The sequence below is a fragment of the Benincasa hispida genome, chromosome 6 (assembly GCF_009727055.1).
Source record: "Benincasa hispida cultivar B227 chromosome 6, ASM972705v1, whole genome shotgun sequence".
In the NCBI taxonomy this organism is placed as follows: domain Eukaryota; kingdom Viridiplantae; phylum Streptophyta; class Magnoliopsida; order Cucurbitales; family Cucurbitaceae; genus Benincasa; species Benincasa hispida.
This window is the reverse complement of record NC_052354.1, coordinates 50,995,386-51,013,867: the sequence shown is the minus strand read 5'-3', so window position 1 is coordinate 51,013,867 and position 18,482 is coordinate 50,995,386. Positions and strand designations below refer to the sequence as shown.

Below are 18,482 nucleotides of genomic sequence, written 5' to 3'. Positions count from 1 at the left end.
TATGTGATGTCCTAGTTTATTGTATTTCTCTTTAAAAACTAAAAAACTCAACATTATGTATGCATATGTGCGTTACCACTGAAATATTAGTCCAAGTGGGAGTTTGTTGGGTTTTATGTCCTAAAACTCGTGGTTTTTAAACAATAAACTTATTTTGTTAATCAATAAAGATGTTACTGAAGTTTGATTCAATAAAGTCGTTATTGAATGTTTGAATTTGTCATTTCATTTTAGAAATAACCTAAATTCAATCAAGTAAGATCCATGGTTGTTACATGAGTACTTGAACTTTATGTGGAGACATAAGAGTGGATCAAGTTCAATTAAATAGTCAAAATGGTCTATAGTATATGGATAGGTTGGGTACCTTATTTTGGGGACACTATCGGATGCGACCCACATTGTAGATGTTACAACTGTTATATAGTGTTACAAATGAAGTGATCCTGATTCGTTCATGTAAAGATACGGGAGTGGAGGAGTCCTATGTAAAGAGTTTGTATAAGTTCGGACCAAAAAATAAGTCACTCTTACTTTATAACGTTGTTTACTGTTTAAAACTAACTATTTCAAAGTAATGACCTAGGTAACTTAACCTTAATCCTGAGCTAACTATGAACTCCTGTTTATTCGGGATTATTCTTAGATTTTCATGGGTGAGGGTTGGCTCAACAGTATCGACTGAATAAGCTCTCATTGCAAGGCTAAAACCGGGTAGATAATTAGGGACATAGGATGTAATATGGAATTCGCTCCTACCCGCTTTTAGGAATAATAGAGAGATTATTCCCTTAAGTGCTGACTCCGAGTCTTGAACAAGGGGGCCTACCCTCTCATCTTGCTCTTAGAGAGGGTCAGGCCATCTTTCCTTGGAGAGAAAATGAAGTTATGCCCATATTTTGGAGAGGAAGCGAAACTGCACCAACATTTTGGAAAAGAATAAAGTCGCACTAACATTTTCAAGGAATGGCATAATAAGGTTGTTTAGACCTTTCTGGGGTCATCCGTATGTGAATCAAACCTTGATTCAGTTTTGAAGTTGACGCATATACGCCATCGAGCTTTAAAGATGAGGCAGATATGCCATCGAGATTTGAAGATAAGGTGAATACGCCTTTGAGCTTTGAAGATGGGCGGATATGCCATCAAGCCTTGAAGATAGGGCAAAATCGAGCCTTGAAGATGGGGCAGATACGCCATCAAGCTTTAAAGATGGGGGAATATGCCGTTGAGCCTTGGAGCAGAGCTGGATAGACTAAACTTAATCTCGCATATAAGGCAGAGTCAGGCAGACTGACTTGATCTTTGGAGTTGAAATTGAGCTCGATGAACCGGAGTTGATAAATAACATATGAGGCAGAGCCATGTGAACCGGAGTTGATCTCGCGTATGAGGCAGAGCCAGACAAGTCGAAGTTGATCTTGCATATGAGGTGGAGCTGGGCGAACCGGAGTTAATCTCACATATGAAGTAGAGCCAGACGGACCGGATTTGATTTTTTCGAAGATAAGGTGGAACCAGACAGACTAGAATCGATCTGTATATGAAGCTAAGCCAAGCAGACTAGAGTCGATCTCACATATGAGACAGAACTAAGTGGACTAGAGTTGATCTCGCGTATAAGGCGGAACCATGTGGACCAAACTTGATCTAGCATATGAGGCAGAGCCACACCAATATTTTTGAAGAGGAAGCGAAACTACACCAACATTTTGGAGAAGGAACGAAGTTGCCCCTAAATTTTTGGGAGGAAGAAAAGTTGTGCCAATATTTTGGTGAGGGAGCAAAGTTGCACCAACATTCTGGAGAAGGAAGGAAGTTGCACCAATATTTTAAAGAGGAAGCGAAGCTGCACCAACATTTTGGAGAGAGAGTAAAGTTGACTTCAAAGGAGAAATGGTGAAGCCTCCAAACTTGAAGATGAAAGGGCATCGACGAAGCCTCTGAACTTGAAGATGGAGGAGTACCAACAACGCCCCTGAACTTGAAGATGAAGAAGCATTGACGAAGCCTCTAAACTTGAAAATGGAAGGGCATCGAAAAAGTCTTTGAACTTGAAGATGGAGGAGCATCAACAAAACATCTTAGCTTAAATTTGATGAAGCATTGACAACTCCTTCGAACTTGAATTTGAAGAAACATCGGTGAATTTTTCAGGCTTGATTTGAAAATGCATCGTTGAAGCCTCCAATCTTGAGCAAGTGAAATGAAGAAAGTCGTACCAAACTTTGAAGATGAAATGCCACTTTAGATGAGCGAAGCCCCAGTGTTGAAGATAAAGAATGCCTTAAACTTGAAGATGAAGAAACAACAATGAAGCCTCTTAGCTTAAATTTGATGAAGCATTGACAAATCTTTCAAACTTGAATTGGAAGAAGCATCAGCGAAGCCACCAAACCTGAATTTAAGGAAGCATCAGCAAAACTACTAAACTTGATCTTGAAGAACATCTATAGTTAAAGATGAAGAATAAAACTATAGACGAGTGATGCTTCGAACTTGAAGTAAGCAACATCTTGTTAAGGTTGATGCCCTAAATCTCATAAGGTTCTGTAGTTTGTAAACACATGTATGAACAAACATTTTGTGATTTATAATATATGATATTTTATTCACTTCAATCTATGAAATATTTGATATTTTAGTTGCATTAACCACAAACCAAAGATCCATGGTTATCGTTGTAACTTAAACATGTATGTGGAGACATACAAGTGGGTCGTGTTTTAAGTGATAACCTGAATGGTTTGTAGTATATGGATAAAGCTAGATACCTTATCCTAGTGACACTACAAGTATGACCCACTTTATAGGTATTACAAATATTGTAAAGTGCAACAAATAATCTGATCCTAATCATTCATGTATTAGACATGCAAGCGGGCATATTCTATATAAAGGAATTTGTATATAACCAGATCACAAAATGTTTAGTCTTGTTATATAACGCCGTAAATAATTGAGACTTTCATTTCACTAGGATGACCATAGGTAATGTTAGGATTGGTGTCCTAATTATTCTAGTGGTCTCGTAGTTTGTAAACACTCTGTAAATATATTATTATTAATAAAATTAAGTGTTATTTTAGAAGTATTTAATCAATCCAATAAACTAAGATCCTAGGTTATATTATGTAACTTAAGCATATATGTGGAGACATACAAGTGGGTCATGCCTTAAGTAATAACCTAAATGGTCTGTAGTACAAGGATAAAGGAGGGATACCTTATCCTGGTGACACTAAGGATACGGTCCGCTTTGTAGATATTAAAAGTGTTGTAAAGTGCTACAAATGGTCTGATCCTGACCATTCATGTGGAGACATGCGAGCGGAATATCCTATACAAAGAGTTTGAATAAGATCGGACCACGAAATGATTTGTCTCTTTAAATAACGTCGTTGATAATTATGACTTACATTTCACTAGGATGACCATAGATGACATGACCTTAATCCTAAGTGAGTTAGAAACTGCTGCTCATGAGGGGCAGTCCTTTGATTTGTATGGGTGAGAGTGACCAGATTGCCAACTCAACAAGCCTACCATTTTGGGGATTCATCTGATTGAGGAGCTAGGAACTCAACTACACAAGACAGAATTCACTCCTCCCCCGAAGCAGAAGTAAGTAGATAAATTGCTCCCTTAAGGGTTGATTCTGAGTATTGAACATAGTGGCCACACCCTCTATTAGGAAGAGAGGACTCAATCATAGTAGGACTATGACTTATTGTTCATTAGAGGAATCTGCGGTACTTAAGGAGTTAGATGTAACTACAGGAGCAAAACGATAAATTAATCCAGCTGTACTTACGAACGATTTATGAAGAATCATCGCACTGTTGACTGGTTATATCCAATAGACACAGAAATATATCTGTAATGTGAAGAGTGCAATTGTCGGTCTTTAGTGGAGTGACCAACAGTTAACGAATGGTGGATCTCGTGATTAAAGAGTTTAGTCAGTTATTCACATACCGTTGGAGCTTCAAGCTACAGGTCCATAAGGTCCCATTGGTAGCTCAATGGGTTCAAGTTTAGAATTAGATTTTGGGTTAGTTTGAAGCGTTCAAATTAACAAGAGGAAATTTAATTATATGTGATATAATTGATTTGATGTATTAGATACATTAATTGGAGGAATTAATATAAATATGATTTATATTAAATACCATAACATAGAAAAAGAACTATGGTTTATATGTTTCATATGATGAAATATTAAAACTATAAGTTATAAATATAATATGATAAGTGGTTATCATATTTATTTATAATATATTAATTATATGATAATTAATTCTTTTTCTTTAATAATCGATTGAGTATGAGGTTTTTAACAGTTATGGTAACTGTGAGATAAAAGAAAAATCGTTTTCCAAAATCAGTGGATCATTCATTTGTGTCGTTTGACAAAAGAAAGGACTATCAAATAAAAACATTTTACTAAATGATAGTGTCTCACAACCTACACGACCGAGTACCGAGTTTACTATACGATAGTTACTCATCTACTCATTGCTACACGATTAAGTAGTAAAGTCTATACGATAGGCTTCTTCTTTCTAAACGATCGAGTATCTATTCTATACGGTAGACTTCTTCCATCTCCCACTTACTCGATCGTCTACCTCCTCCTTTCCTCTATCCAAAGTCACACAGAGCCCATAATTTCTGGATTCTCACACCGAGAATATCAAGGTAACTCTTGTGGTGGTTTCCTATTCAGTTCGAGGGTCAAGGGCGAGTTGGACTCGATAGTGATCAAGGTTTCATCAGTTCGTGTTGTCGGTTATTTTGTTCGTTGCATTCGAGTATTTATTTGGACACGTTGAAGATTGATCGAGGAATACTTAAAGAAAGGTTATTCAAAGGTTTGCATACTCTATCCCTTGTTCATTCTTTTAAAGAAGCATACTATAATTTATAGTTGATGCATAACCGTTTCTGTTTAGATTGTAATTGTTTGTGTTCATTCTCAATTAGATTTGAAATAATCCGCTTCTGCTCACTGGATCTCTATGTTTAGATTTCCTTCATATAACATGACTTTAGTTCTGAGTGAGTTGTGAACTCCTACCTATGAAGGAAGTCCTTTGATTTGCATGGGTGAGAATGACCAGATCACTAACTCAACAAACCTACCATTTGGGGATTCGTCTGATTGGGGAGCTGGGAACTCAGCTACACAAGATGGAATTCACTCCTTCCCCGAAGCAGGGGTAAGTAGATAAATTGCTCCCTTAAGGGCTGATTCTAGGTCTTGAACAATGGTACTTAAGGAGTTAGATGTAACGACAGGGGCAAAACAGTAAATTGGCTCAGCTATACTTACGAGCGATTTGTGAAGGGTCATCATACTGTTGATTGGTTATACCCAATGGACACATAAATATATCTGTAGTGCGAATAATGCAGTTGTCGGCCTTTAGTAGAATGCCTGCAGTTAACAGATGGTGGATAATGTGATTAAAGAGTTTAGTCGGTTATTCACATACCGTTGAAGCTTCAAGCTACAGGTCCATAAGGTCTCCTTGGTAGCTCAATGGATTCAAGTTGAGAATCGGTTTTTGGGTTAATTTGAAATGTTCAAATTAATAAGATGGAATTTGATTATATATGATATAATTCAATTAATTCAATTATATATGATATAATTGACATAATATATTTGATATATTATTGTATGATTTGAGGAACTAATATTTGAATATGATTCAAATATAATTTCTATGAATTAGATTCATAGTTATTAAATTTAATATAAATATGATTTACATTAAATACCATAAAATAAAAAAAAAAAAGAACTATGGTTTATATATTGTATATGATGCAATATTAAAACTATAGGTTATAAATATAATATGATAAGTTAGTTATCATATTTATTAATTATTTGATAATTAAAAATATTTTTCACAATAACCACCCTTAATGAGTAGTTGCACAGTTTTATAGCAATTTCAGAAGCTCTTATTTCATCGTGACTTTGATCATCCTCTTCATTTGCAGGATTTGTCGGTATGATGAGTTTTAGATTCACCATCAAGGAACCTTCTTTATATAAACAAACAACTTTCTCTTCATGCGTGAAGGGATACGACTGTGAATCTTCTCATCATTGTTTTCTTCATAAAATAATTTTGCCTTCAAGATTTTTATCCTTCCTTTATGTTGATCGCTTGTTATCTTAATACGATCAAAAGCAGATGTCGAAGGTCAATCTTTCTTTGATGTGGAGATACCTAGCCTTTTGAAGGTTGAAGTTTGAGTGGAAGTAGACGTTGGACATTCATTTTCTTCTTCTATCGTGGTCATACTCAATCTTTGGAAGATTGAACATCAAGTAGTTAAAGACTTGATAAAATCGAAGGCATAAGCTTTTTGCTCGATTTCTTTTGAATCATCGATTTCTTCAATAGTTATATGATTATTGTTAACTTCCCTATGAAAACATGCCATGCAATAACTTCCAATACTTCCTCTAGATGATTATCAAGGAAGTTTCTTGGGAAGAATCCTACCAAAGTCACTGGTCGTTGAAGTTGAAGGAAGTCTTTGTCTTCTTCCTTATCAGGCTTAGGCTTCTATTCCTTCTTTTTTTTCCTTTCTTTTTATGAGTCTCGTTCCTTCTTCTATAGCTTTAATATGAGTGCGACTCTTTTTGGGTAGAATTTGGCTGTCTTCTCTTTGGACGAGTCATGAGGATCCACCCTTTGTCGTTATCTTCAACAGGCTTGTCTTTCTTCTGGGAGTCTGTCGTTTGAATCTTTTTTCAAATTGAACAACTATAGGCTCGAAGGTTCCAAACTGAACCATGCCTTCTCTTTGATCATAAAATGGTATTGATGGTGAAACATTTGAAGTCATTGCCATTGCGGTATGATTTTTCTTAGCTACTTCATCAATATCCAGCATAATCTTCTTTTCATGAGCTAACTTTAGAATCAGCTCCTTCAGTACGAAGCACTTTTCAACTGGGCGACTAACGATTCGATGATACTTGCAGTAATTAGGATGGTCAACTCTTCCTGCTTGTTCCAGTCGTTTGCATTCTGGCAGTTGAATAAGTTATTTCTCCAGCAGTTGTTCCAACATGTCTGCAACATCAGAGTCAGGGAATGGATAGACCTTTTCCTATCTTTCATTAAGAGTTAGACGATGCTTCTTGCCGCCATCATACTTTATTTAAAATCTTATATCTCTTCCTTTGGAGGAAGAATTTAGCGGGGTCGTATTGACAACCATAGATTCTGTTATGACACTATTCACAATCTGTTTAGTACCTTTAATTTCTTTCTTATCCTTTCTTCCTTTAGAGACTAAGAGATATTTAATTCCCCTATTGACGATGCTCAGTTTCACGTCATGAGCACGTGTTTTCAACTCCACAAATGTATGAGGTTTTATCCTTTGTATGATGTAGAGAAGCTCCCAATGCATGCCTTGGGTGCACATCTCCATGCGGATAATTCAGTGAGTCTATTTTTGCAATCCAAAGTCGAAGCTCTCCATCGGTTGATATAGTCAATGACCGGCTCTCCCTTTCGTTGCTTAGTGCTTGTCAGCTCCATCATACTAATGATATGCATAGTGCTATAAAAGTGATTAAGGAACTCTCTTTCCAACTGTTTTCAGCTGTCAATCACTTTCGGCTCTAGATCAACATACCAATCGAAAGCATTTTTTTTCAAGGTACGGACTAACTTCTTGACTAGGTGGTCCCTTTTGGTTCCTGCATTTTCGCAGGTTTCGATGAATTGAGTAACATGTTATTTCGGATTGCCCTTTCCATCAAACTACTGGAACTTAGGAGGTTGATACCCAGCTGGCATTCTCAAGTTGTTGATTCTCTTGGTGTACAACTTAGAGTACATAAAAGAAGATTGTGATGTACCTCCATATTGAACCCTTATGAAGTCTGTGATCATATCCTGCAATTATTGAACTGACGGGAAGGCGACATTGGTTTTGGTAGTTGGAGTTTAATCGTTTCAGTCATTTCTCGGGCTTGTATTTTACCTTTTAGAGTAGCAATTTCATGATATCGCTCCTCAACAGCTTTCATTAAGAGATTTATCTTCCTCTCCATCTCTACCATGGGCGACTTAGTCATTACATCAGCCATCATGACAGACACTACATCAAAGTGTGATTCTTTCTCTAGTGGATCAGAAGTAGGAGTGAAGTTGTCGAACAAGCGATTTTCTTTAATAACGATCCTGCTTTTAGGAAATTTCATCATCTATTCCCATATTTTCTCCATGACGAAAAAGTCTTGTTCTTGCTCATGCAAGATCCTCTTTGAGTGACTCCAGGTGACATGTCCCATATAGGAGCCGCTTGTAGTAGTTGTTTTGGGTGCAGCTTTCTTTGGTATCATTTGTTGATTTGTTGATTTGGATGATGAGAGAATGAAAGGATGTCCCATTGGGCGTGCCAATTTGTTCGCACGAGATTTCCGGAAAAACTTAATTCATGAAGTTGAACTTATGTTGATGTTAATGTTGATTTGATGCAATGTGATTCGATCTCTAGTACTTGATCATTTGATTCTAACTTAGTTGAATGCAACGCTTGATTTGAAAAAGCAAAGCGCGTGATATTCTTGGAGTTGAAGTCTTGGAAGAATGCTTATATCACCAAAAGACTTCGAGTGTAGTCAGCTTCAAGAGTTAAGAAGTCTTCTAATTATTGGGAGAATTCTCTCTAGGCCCTCTAAAGTGTAAAATTTCTGACCCCTACAAATAAGGAAAGCTCCTCTATTTATAGAGCTCTCTAATGAGTTTCGTAGACTTAGGTTTAGTTGGTCTATGGACCTAGCCCTTAGGCCCAATTAGTTGGATTTGGGCCTATTTTGGCATTTGGGCCTAATTAAACCCATTTTTGGGTTCAATTGGTCTTTAGTCCAAATAATAATATCAAATTGCACCAAATTAATTTTATTCAATTCAATCGTCATGAAAAAAAACACGTGGCATCATCAAAATTCGTCAATTTTTGTGTTAACTTCAATTTGGAACACATGTCAATTTTCTATTCAGGCCTAATTGGATGATTTGGCAATTTTGTCATTAATATGGTAAATGACATGGTAATTTGCGATTAATCCAAAAAAATTTTATTCAATCGTGTAAATTTTGTTTTTTTATGATAAATTTTGGATCTTAAATCAAATATTAGAATCAAATATTATAGATATCCACGTGAATGAGATAACATTTAACTTTCTAATGATAAATTTTGTAATCAAATATTAGAGATAATTTCATTTATGTGATGAGATATTTTTTTAAATAATTGAAATGTAATTAATGTAAAATTACATTATATAACCTATAACCAATCACTAAAAGTGGCAAATGGGAAAAACAAATGTTTCTCCCCATAACCCCTTTTAGATTTTCATTTACATGTATTTTTTGTTTTTAATAGGTAAATTTTAGATCTTAAATAAAATATTAGAATCAAATATTAAAGATATCCAAACTTTAAAGCAATTTAATTTACGTGTAATTTTTATTTTTTAATGATAAAATTTGGATCTTAAATCAAGTAGTAGACATAACCAAATTTTAAACCAATTTAACTTAAAGTTTTCTGTTCTAACCATAAATTTTGAATCTTAAATCAAATATTATAGATAACCAACTTTTAAACCAATAAAATCCATATGAATAATGTTTTTTTTTATAATCCACGTGAATGAGAATTTTTTTAATGATATATTTTTTACTCTAGATAAATTTCATTTCTGTGAATGAGATCATTTTTTTAGGGTAAATAAGAAAAACATATGTTTCTCTCTATAGCTCCTTTTAAATAGTATAGGTAATCAATTAATAAGTTTAGTTCTAATTACATCATAGATGTAAATTTTATTCATCCATCAATTTTTTTTACTTCTATCCCTCTTTTCCTACTTTCAAATTTAACATAAACAATTTATCTATTTAAGTATAGAATATTTAATATTGAAATTTCTCATTTCAATTTTATATAGAGAAATTTAATTCATGCATGTGTCCTTTTCCCAGTAATAATAAAAAGGAGGTTAAAAAAAGTAGAGCTCGAGCTGCACCTTTCACATTCCAATACAAAAGAGAGAGATACTTAAATTGGCTGAAAAATAATGAAACTTTTATTATGTTTGGAAAGAGAGAATATAAAAGGGTCAAAATGAAACTCTTCGTCGCTAATAAAACTTTTATTATGAGACAAAAGGTTACATGAACTATTAATCAAGGTCTGATAATATAATATTAAATCCTAAATGAAGGTCTGCTAATACCAAATCATTCTATATTGCATCATGAATAATTATAACTCCATGGGCAATAAATTCATCAAAACAACAAAGAATAATAAACTATAAAAGCATCCCTTCTTCAAAGAGATGCATTGGCCATTTGTAGACTTATGGTTGAATTTTAAACAGTTGCAGCCCAAGTCACCCTTCACATACACACTGCTTTTCTATGTACAAATCCTATCTGCAGTTGAATCGATCAACATTCATGTCGGTCTCAGTCCTCTCACTGCAGCCGCAAAGATCTAAACACAACACGAGACTGCTCATTAATTCCGAGTAGCAATCGATAACGGCATCACAAATAAGAATACAAAACATCTTAGTATGAACTTGGAATGACATCTGTTTTTCCAAGTAAAAATATCAATTTGTACCATCTTTAAAAATGAAGTGCTAATTATGGTCATATTTTTCTTTTAAAAAAATCATACCTTAGAAGGAGCTCCATTTTGCGGCTGTGTGTGTGCACAAAGTGCCTGAGATCGAGTGTGGTAGCTAACAGTTTGTTCCCCGATATTTGCTCGTGAAACCTCGTCTTGACGGAAATTGGAAGATTGAAATCGATCTCCTTCCAAGAATTCAGTTCTGGACTTACCTGCCGTTCCAAAACTAGACGAAGTATGGTCGTGGACAGAAGTTTGGGGGTCCTGGTACTTTCTCGTAAACTGAGTAGCGGCTGCTCGAGCACCAGCTATCGCAGCATTGAGTTTAGATGACTTCTCCACTTCAGATCTAGATCCTTTAGACTTGGGAGAACATAATGAGACAGATCCTGGCCTCAAGGAGAATGGATCTCTAGGATCTGGAAGTTGAAACTTTACAGGCAGTGGGCATTTAACACGGGTGAGACCTCTTACTGCTGCTTCCAATATCTGACCAAACACAATTCGATATTAGAACATACGGAAGCACACAAAATAAGAATTAAAAAGAGAATCAGAACAAGGTTCACATTTTACCCTCTTTTCTAAGTTATAAACACCCTGGTAACCGCGCATCTCGAACGGAATCAGCAATTTCTGAAACGATTAAAAAGAAATGCCATTCAGTAAACTATCTATTATTCTGCTGAAATTTGATTTCATGTTCAAATCAGTACACACCTGTGGTTGTTCACAGAGCCAACAGAAATCAGTTTGAGCTTCTACTCTAACCTGTGTTCAAATAAAATTGGTATACTTTTGTTAGCTTTCTTTTAATTAAGATATCTCAGAAAATAAGGTGTGGATGCGGAAAACAAGGCCACCCACCCCTTCAGGTACTTTATCCCAATTTTTCAGTTCTTCACCACCAACACAGCCAACCACTTCAACACACCCTGAATGAACAAAAATGTAAGAAATAATGATGGTGTCACTTTAATGATGGACTCCAAACAATAACTTTATGCAACGAGATATTTCAGTTGCCGGAATATTGGGATAGAGTTGAAAAAGAGTGCCAAAGAAAACGCAAGAACCAGTAACATGAGTAATAGAGTTCTCTATACCTAAAAGTCTTGAAACAGGATAATGTTCTGGAAACTTAAGATCAGTAATTCCATCCAAAGCATAGAGTTCCCTATAGAAATCCTCCATTGCTTTGATTGTAGAATCCTCAGGAACCTTACTCGCAGCATGAATCCAAAGACGGCCTTCAGAGATCAAAATTCAGAATTTAGAATAATCCTTACAAAACCATATCCATAAGGAAGAGGGCACTAAATTAACAAAAGATACATACACCTGTACGAAAAACAAACAAAATAACTAAAATAGGACACAGACACACTCACAAACATTCAATGTTCAACAATGTCCATATATATATATATGTGTGTGATTGCGGGGCATTCAACCATTCTAATCACTATTAGATCTGTTATTTTAGACTTCAGCTATTATTGCATAAAAACTTGAATGATTCCATCTGCAACACACCTAAATCAAAAACAAAATGTAAAACACATATGGGGTAGTTAGTAAACATACATTATTTTCCAAAAACCCCTTTTTCTCTTATAAGGTCTTCTTTTAGTTTTTCACTCTACAATAGCCCTAGAAATCTTAGTCAAATTTCTAAAACAATACCAAGTGTTTATAACTAATTAGCTTCTAAATTCTGGCTAAGAATGTCAAGAGGTAGAAATTATATTTATTGTAAGAAGCCCCCAACTAAAAATATAAGTAAATAAGCATGGTTTTCAGAAACAGAAAATCAAAGACGACAAATGTGTTTGGTTAAACTTTTCAAGTTTTAATTTTGAAAATAAGTCATTTTAAAAAAAAAAATTAAAGACTTGAAATAACTTTTGAAACAATTTCAAATTAATTTAAATAGTTTTGTCCATCCAAACGGACCCTAATTCCCAACATAATAGATTTTAGAGTTAGAAGATAGAAGCATATGATCCAAAATCAAACAAAGGGCAAACGGTAAAGTTACTACAAACGCACGATTGCCCAATTCTACTTCTCAATTCTACTATGCTTTTGTGTTATTCCAACATTCAAACAAATTATATAGAGCCTCGTGCCAAAAAGTAGATTTGAAAGGATATGGGATTTCGAGAAGAACGAACCTCTGAGGGGAGCAGACCAGGACCTGCCCTCGATGCGTTTAATTCCATAGACAAGCAAAGAAGCCCATGGCTGATGCATCGTCAAACATGGGTTCGACAAATTCCCAGAATTTCTTCCTTTCATAGTCTATAGTTTGCAAAACAAATCGTGCCCCAGAATTTCTTCACGCTAAGTGATGCAGAGAATTGGGTACCAAACTAAAAGGGAAATTATTCACATGAATGGCGGGAGGTTTGCGAAAATCTGAAGTATTACACAGCGGGAAAGGAGAATAATCGGAAGAGTAAAATTTCCCAAAAATGAAACTCAATCTAGGGTTCGTCAAAATCTTATATTTGTGTTGTAAATCGGATACGTTTGATAAATTTATGGAATATATTCACCAAGATAATTACTCTTCTAACCTTTTGAAATTAATTAGGAAATTTTCTTATGCTACTTCGATTCATTATTATAATCTCTTTATTAGTTATTTTATTATTCTCTCTTATTTTTACTATAATTTTTTAATAAAATAGATATGTATCTAACTTTTTCTTTCTATTTTCGTTTTTAAAGAAATACCAGTTGAAACTAGTTGTGTTTCATAAGGCTTAAAATAAAAAGTACATATATTGAAATGAGACTCCTATACATATAACACCTAATAAAGTAAATTTGAGTATTTACGAGGGAATGATTGAAGAGAACTATAAAAAAAGATGTTCTCCAACCTTTTTTTCTATTATTAATTTACATGTTTGATATGGAGAGAACAAACAAACTCCCTTTAAAATAAAAACAAAAAAAATGAAAGGAAAAAAAAAAACTAAGTAATATTGTTCGCATTTATAATAAAAAAAAAACACTAAAATAAAACTAAACCACTTTGAATTAATAATAATAATAATAATAATTCTTTATTGAACAAAAAAATACTATTCTTTTATAAAAACAAAAAACAAAAATACTATTCAATCTCAACCTCACATGTAGAGATGTCCAATTTCATCATAGGGCCTCGCCCCGAACGGAGCGGGAATTTTCCCGGGGAGGGAGTGGGGAAAAAATTCCCCGTGAGCTAAACGGGGACGGAGACACGCCTCGCTTTTACATATTTATTTAATATAGTTATTTAATGTTATGTTATTATTATTATTATATAAATATTACATTTAAATTTCAAATTTGATTATTTATTGGGAAAGATAATAAATAGGTTTAAATTTAGATTAAATATGTGAATAATTTGATTTATATTTATTTCTTTCTATTAAAAAATTAATTAGTTTTTTTGGACTAAAATTTGAGTAATTTATCTTTAAATTCAAATTATCATCTAAAACTAACCATAATAAACAATGTAAATCCCCGTCCTATTCCTGCGAGGAATTTCACGAAGGGGAATGGCATCCCCCGCCCCCTGAACATCTCTACTCACATGGAAGAATAAAACATTAATAAACATAAAGAATATTGTCTCATCCGTCCTCCAAAAAAATATATATAAGATTATAAGTTTAGTGAACAACGACATACACAATACTTTACAAGTGGAAAAAATTGGGGAAAAAAACCATACATATAAGAATAATTGGAGAAATGATTTACCTATAGAAGTTAAAAAAAATGTTAATGAGAAAAGGAAAAGAAATAAATATATTTTCAATAGGGTTCTAAATAAATAAAAACATGTTAACAAAATAAAAGAGTAGAAATCAAACTGGTATAGATATCAAAGAAGGGAAAAAACCATGATGAAATATAGAATCGAGAAAAAAGGAGAAGAAAGAGAGGAAAAAAAATAGATACCTTAGAAAATTGCGAGCATAATCTAGAACATTTATATTGAAATTCTGGATTCAAAATTTAATTTATTTAATCTTAAATCAAATCTCGAAATTATTAGATAAAATGAGTTTCATTTTTGTTTTCTTATGCATTTAAGATGAATGTTTTTTTAATATTTGTCATGTATTTAAAATTGGATATAATGAGATTATTTAAGGATATCAAATAAAATTGTGGTTTTTTTTATCTAATTATTTTCTTTTTAACCTGAATTAAAGATAAAATGTTTTTTTTTCTTTTTGAAAATCTACTTTAATTTAATGTTGAATAATAGGTTTTTAGATAGCTTGAGATTAAAAATAATAATTTTTTATTTGTAGGTGAATTAGAGGTAGGTTGATAATATGAGATAGAGATAGAATGTTTTTTTTTTAATTGTCCCCTTTGTTTAACCTGAATGGGCAATTAGAGAATACAAAATGATATTCTTTTTCCTTTTTATTTAATATAAATTAAAATTTTAAGTATAAATGTGATTTTTAAAAAAATTACTATCAAAATTTGTGAAGGTCAAAAGATAGGGATTTATTTATTCAATAATTTAAATGTGAAATTTCCTAACATATTACCAAAACCATCCATTAAAATGAGCAAAAAGAGAAACCAACCCATAGATACTGAATAGATTATAAAAATATGTATTATGTTATCATATAAAGTGTGCATGCAAAATATATATTAGTTTAACATGATGCCAAAAAAATAGGGAGAGTCATTTTTCTTTTTTAATTTAACATGTGGACTGGAGATTAAGGAATGAGATCGGGGATGAAAAATCTGAGAATTTAATTAGCCAATTTAGCCGATTTAGATTTCAAATACTAATTTAACGTTATTTTGAATCAAATGAATTAGTTAGTGTAATAAGCCAAATCTTTTGGATTAGTTGATGTGGTGGTTGATTAAAAAAAATTAATAACAAATTAACGTGAAAAATTGAAAATTAAATCTAAAAATGATTTTAAGACAATAAAGTTAAAATTGAAAATTAAATATAAAATTAAGATTTAAAAATGATAAATAGAGGGTGCGACTAATGACTTAATATTTATAGAGAAATATTTATAAAGGGGTAAATCTTCTGGTTATATCTTTCTATTTTTTTTTATTTTAATTTAAACAATATTATTTTTCCTATCAAAAGCCTAAAAACTTAGATATGTTTTGATTTACAAACATCTTTTATTGATTTTAAACTTTATTTCAAAAAATCGAGAAAAGAGGGAGAAAAACGTACAAAAACAGGTAAAAATAGTAAATATTATTATTTAATCTATTTGGTGTGCATTTACAAAAATTAAAAAGTGGAGAAAAACTACATAAAAATATCTCTGAATTCTTGTTAAATTTCACAATGAAGTCTTAGTCTCCAACTTCTTTAATATTTGAGGATAAGTAGGTGATCTGTGTGTAGAAAAAAACCATAAAAACATATAAAAGTGAATACATTGAGAAAGATGACACATTAAGAAAAAATGAGAGGTCTATATTTCATCTAGGATCTAGAAGAGATATATGAAACAAAATATTTAAAAAGATGCTACTATAAACAAAATTAAAATAAGCACTTAAATGGTAACAAAATTTCAAAAAAAAAAAAATGAAGGAAAAAAGGTGGGGAGAGAAGCTTAACATTTTTTTGTTTTTCTTAAAAAAATTGAAAAAGAAAAAGGAGATACCAAAAAATTTAGAGGTTGAATTTTACTATTTATAAAGAAAATTTAGATTTCAAATTAATGAAATATAATTTGAAATTATAACTTTTCCCTTATTTTAAAGTAAATTTGAGGTTTTATAGATAAGATGTGATTTTTTTTTATTTATGATTTTAACGTTATTTAATAATTTATTGTGAAATTACATGATATAACTTTATAATCATTAGCTAAAAAGGATAAAATGAAAAATCAAATGTTTCTCCCATAACCCATTTTAGATTATATAAATGTCTTTTTTTTTTTTTTAAGAAATATGTATCTAATCCTTTTACATTATAGTTAAAAAAATCACTTTTACATTCAAAATTTCGATTTAATTATTAATTATTATCTTAAGTTTAAATACTATTTTATTGTCTAAAATTTAAGGTTTATTTTCTTTTAGTCTAAAAATTTTCAAAATATCTATTTTAGTCTCCAAACTTTGAAAAATATACTCTTTTTAATCGTGATGTTAATATTAGATTAAAAACCTTAACAAAATAATATGACGCAAAAAAAAAAAAAAAAGTTAAGTATAGATGATCATAGTATGTCGTTCTTTATTCTCTCATGGTCTTTGTTTGATTTGCTTTTGTAAATTTGAAAATTTTCATATTGTCTTCATCGTCTTCGCATTCTTTCTTCTTCAATTTATCATTTTTTCAATTGAACTAGTCTCTTCCACTATCTCTCGTTTCACTATTTCTCTTATTGCTATTTAATTTCAAATTTAGGTTTATGTTTGTGTATATATATTCAGATTCAATTTCTCTTAAATTCTATTACTACTCTTTTCACTATCCCAAGTCTCTTGTTCTATCTATCTTACTTCTTCTTTGATTTATATTTGGGATTTTATTTTTTCTCAATTGCACGGCTGCAACAATGTTTGTCGACCTTCACTTCCTCCTTAAGCGTGAACAAGAAAAAACTAGAAAAGAACGAAAAAACCAAAAAGGATGGGGAAAATAATTTTCAAATTTATAGCTTGTAATTTGCTATTAACGGCAGCAAATTGGGCATCTCACTAGCTCTGCCATTTTTGTGCAACCTGCAAATTTCTTCAAGCTTCCTCGGCAAACATTTTTGCTTCCGTAGCTTCTTTCTTCAACTAAATGAAGCCATGGGGATTGGGGAATTTTCGTGGATTTTCATGTTTTTACAAATTCAATCTGATACCCTACTTGCTTATATATAATGAGCATTTTTTAATTCGAAATAAAAAGTCATAAAAATTTAAGGATTAAAATAGGATAAGGAAGTAAAATAGTAAATAAACCTTTTAAAGAAGTCAAGTTTGTATTGAATAACTCATATAACTACAATGAACCTAGATTAACAAACATTTAATTAATGTATTAAATGTAAATTTCAACCATTAGTAGCAAAATGTAAATGTGAACTTTATGATAATTGAATTCTAAACTTTTATTTTTATGTCGAGTAGATTTATAAATTTTTAGAACTAATTTTAGAATTTTAAAAATCCAGGACCAAGTTAATAGATACCTCATAGTTTAGGAGTTGAATTTGTAATTTAACCAAACAATTATTTTAATATTTTGTTTGTATATTATTGTAAAATTGAAGAGCAAAATGACTCATCACGGTAACACGAATACCATAAAATTATAATATAATAATAAAATAACACAACATAGAAATATAGAAATCTATGGAAATTTTCTCTTCAATTTCTCACCAAAATGTCTAAAAGCAAATTCCACAAAATTCCACTATCTATAGGCAATTTGGCAACTAGATGTGACACAACTTGGACATTAAGCACATGTAGTTATAAGACACATAAATAATATATACTAAGATACATGGGCAATGGAAGACAAGACACTTGGTTCTAGGATACTAAGCATAGACATATGCTTTATTATAATATTTATAACATATATACATTTTTTTTTTAATTTCATTTAGTCCACGTTTACCACACCGTAATGAAAATTGGTGTAATCGAAATAAGAATTTATTGATGGATGAATCATAATGTATCTAAATCGTAAACACAATTAGATTGCTTTTGATCATGTTTACCTATAATTATGAATCTGTCACATT

General features: G+C 32.1%; 1 protein-coding gene across 1 annotated transcript; it reads right to left on the bottom strand.

Moving 5' to 3' along the window:
• Nucleotides 1-10,185: 10,185 nt before the first annotated feature.
• On the bottom strand, nt 10,186-13,234 carry LOC120079387. Its single transcript, XM_039033550.1, has 7 exons — nt 12,876-13,234; nt 11,805-11,948; nt 11,566-11,633; nt 11,419-11,469; nt 11,275-11,334; nt 10,747-11,187; nt 10,186-10,557 (listed from the first exon to the last, which is right to left on the bottom strand). Exons 1-7 carry the CDS (start codon nt 12,997-12,999, stop codon nt 10,519-10,521), a joined length of 927 nt encoding a protein of 308 aa, XP_038889478.1. The 5' UTR covers nt 13,000-13,234; the 3' UTR covers nt 10,186-10,518.
• Nucleotides 13,235-18,482: the final 5,248 nt, after the last annotated feature.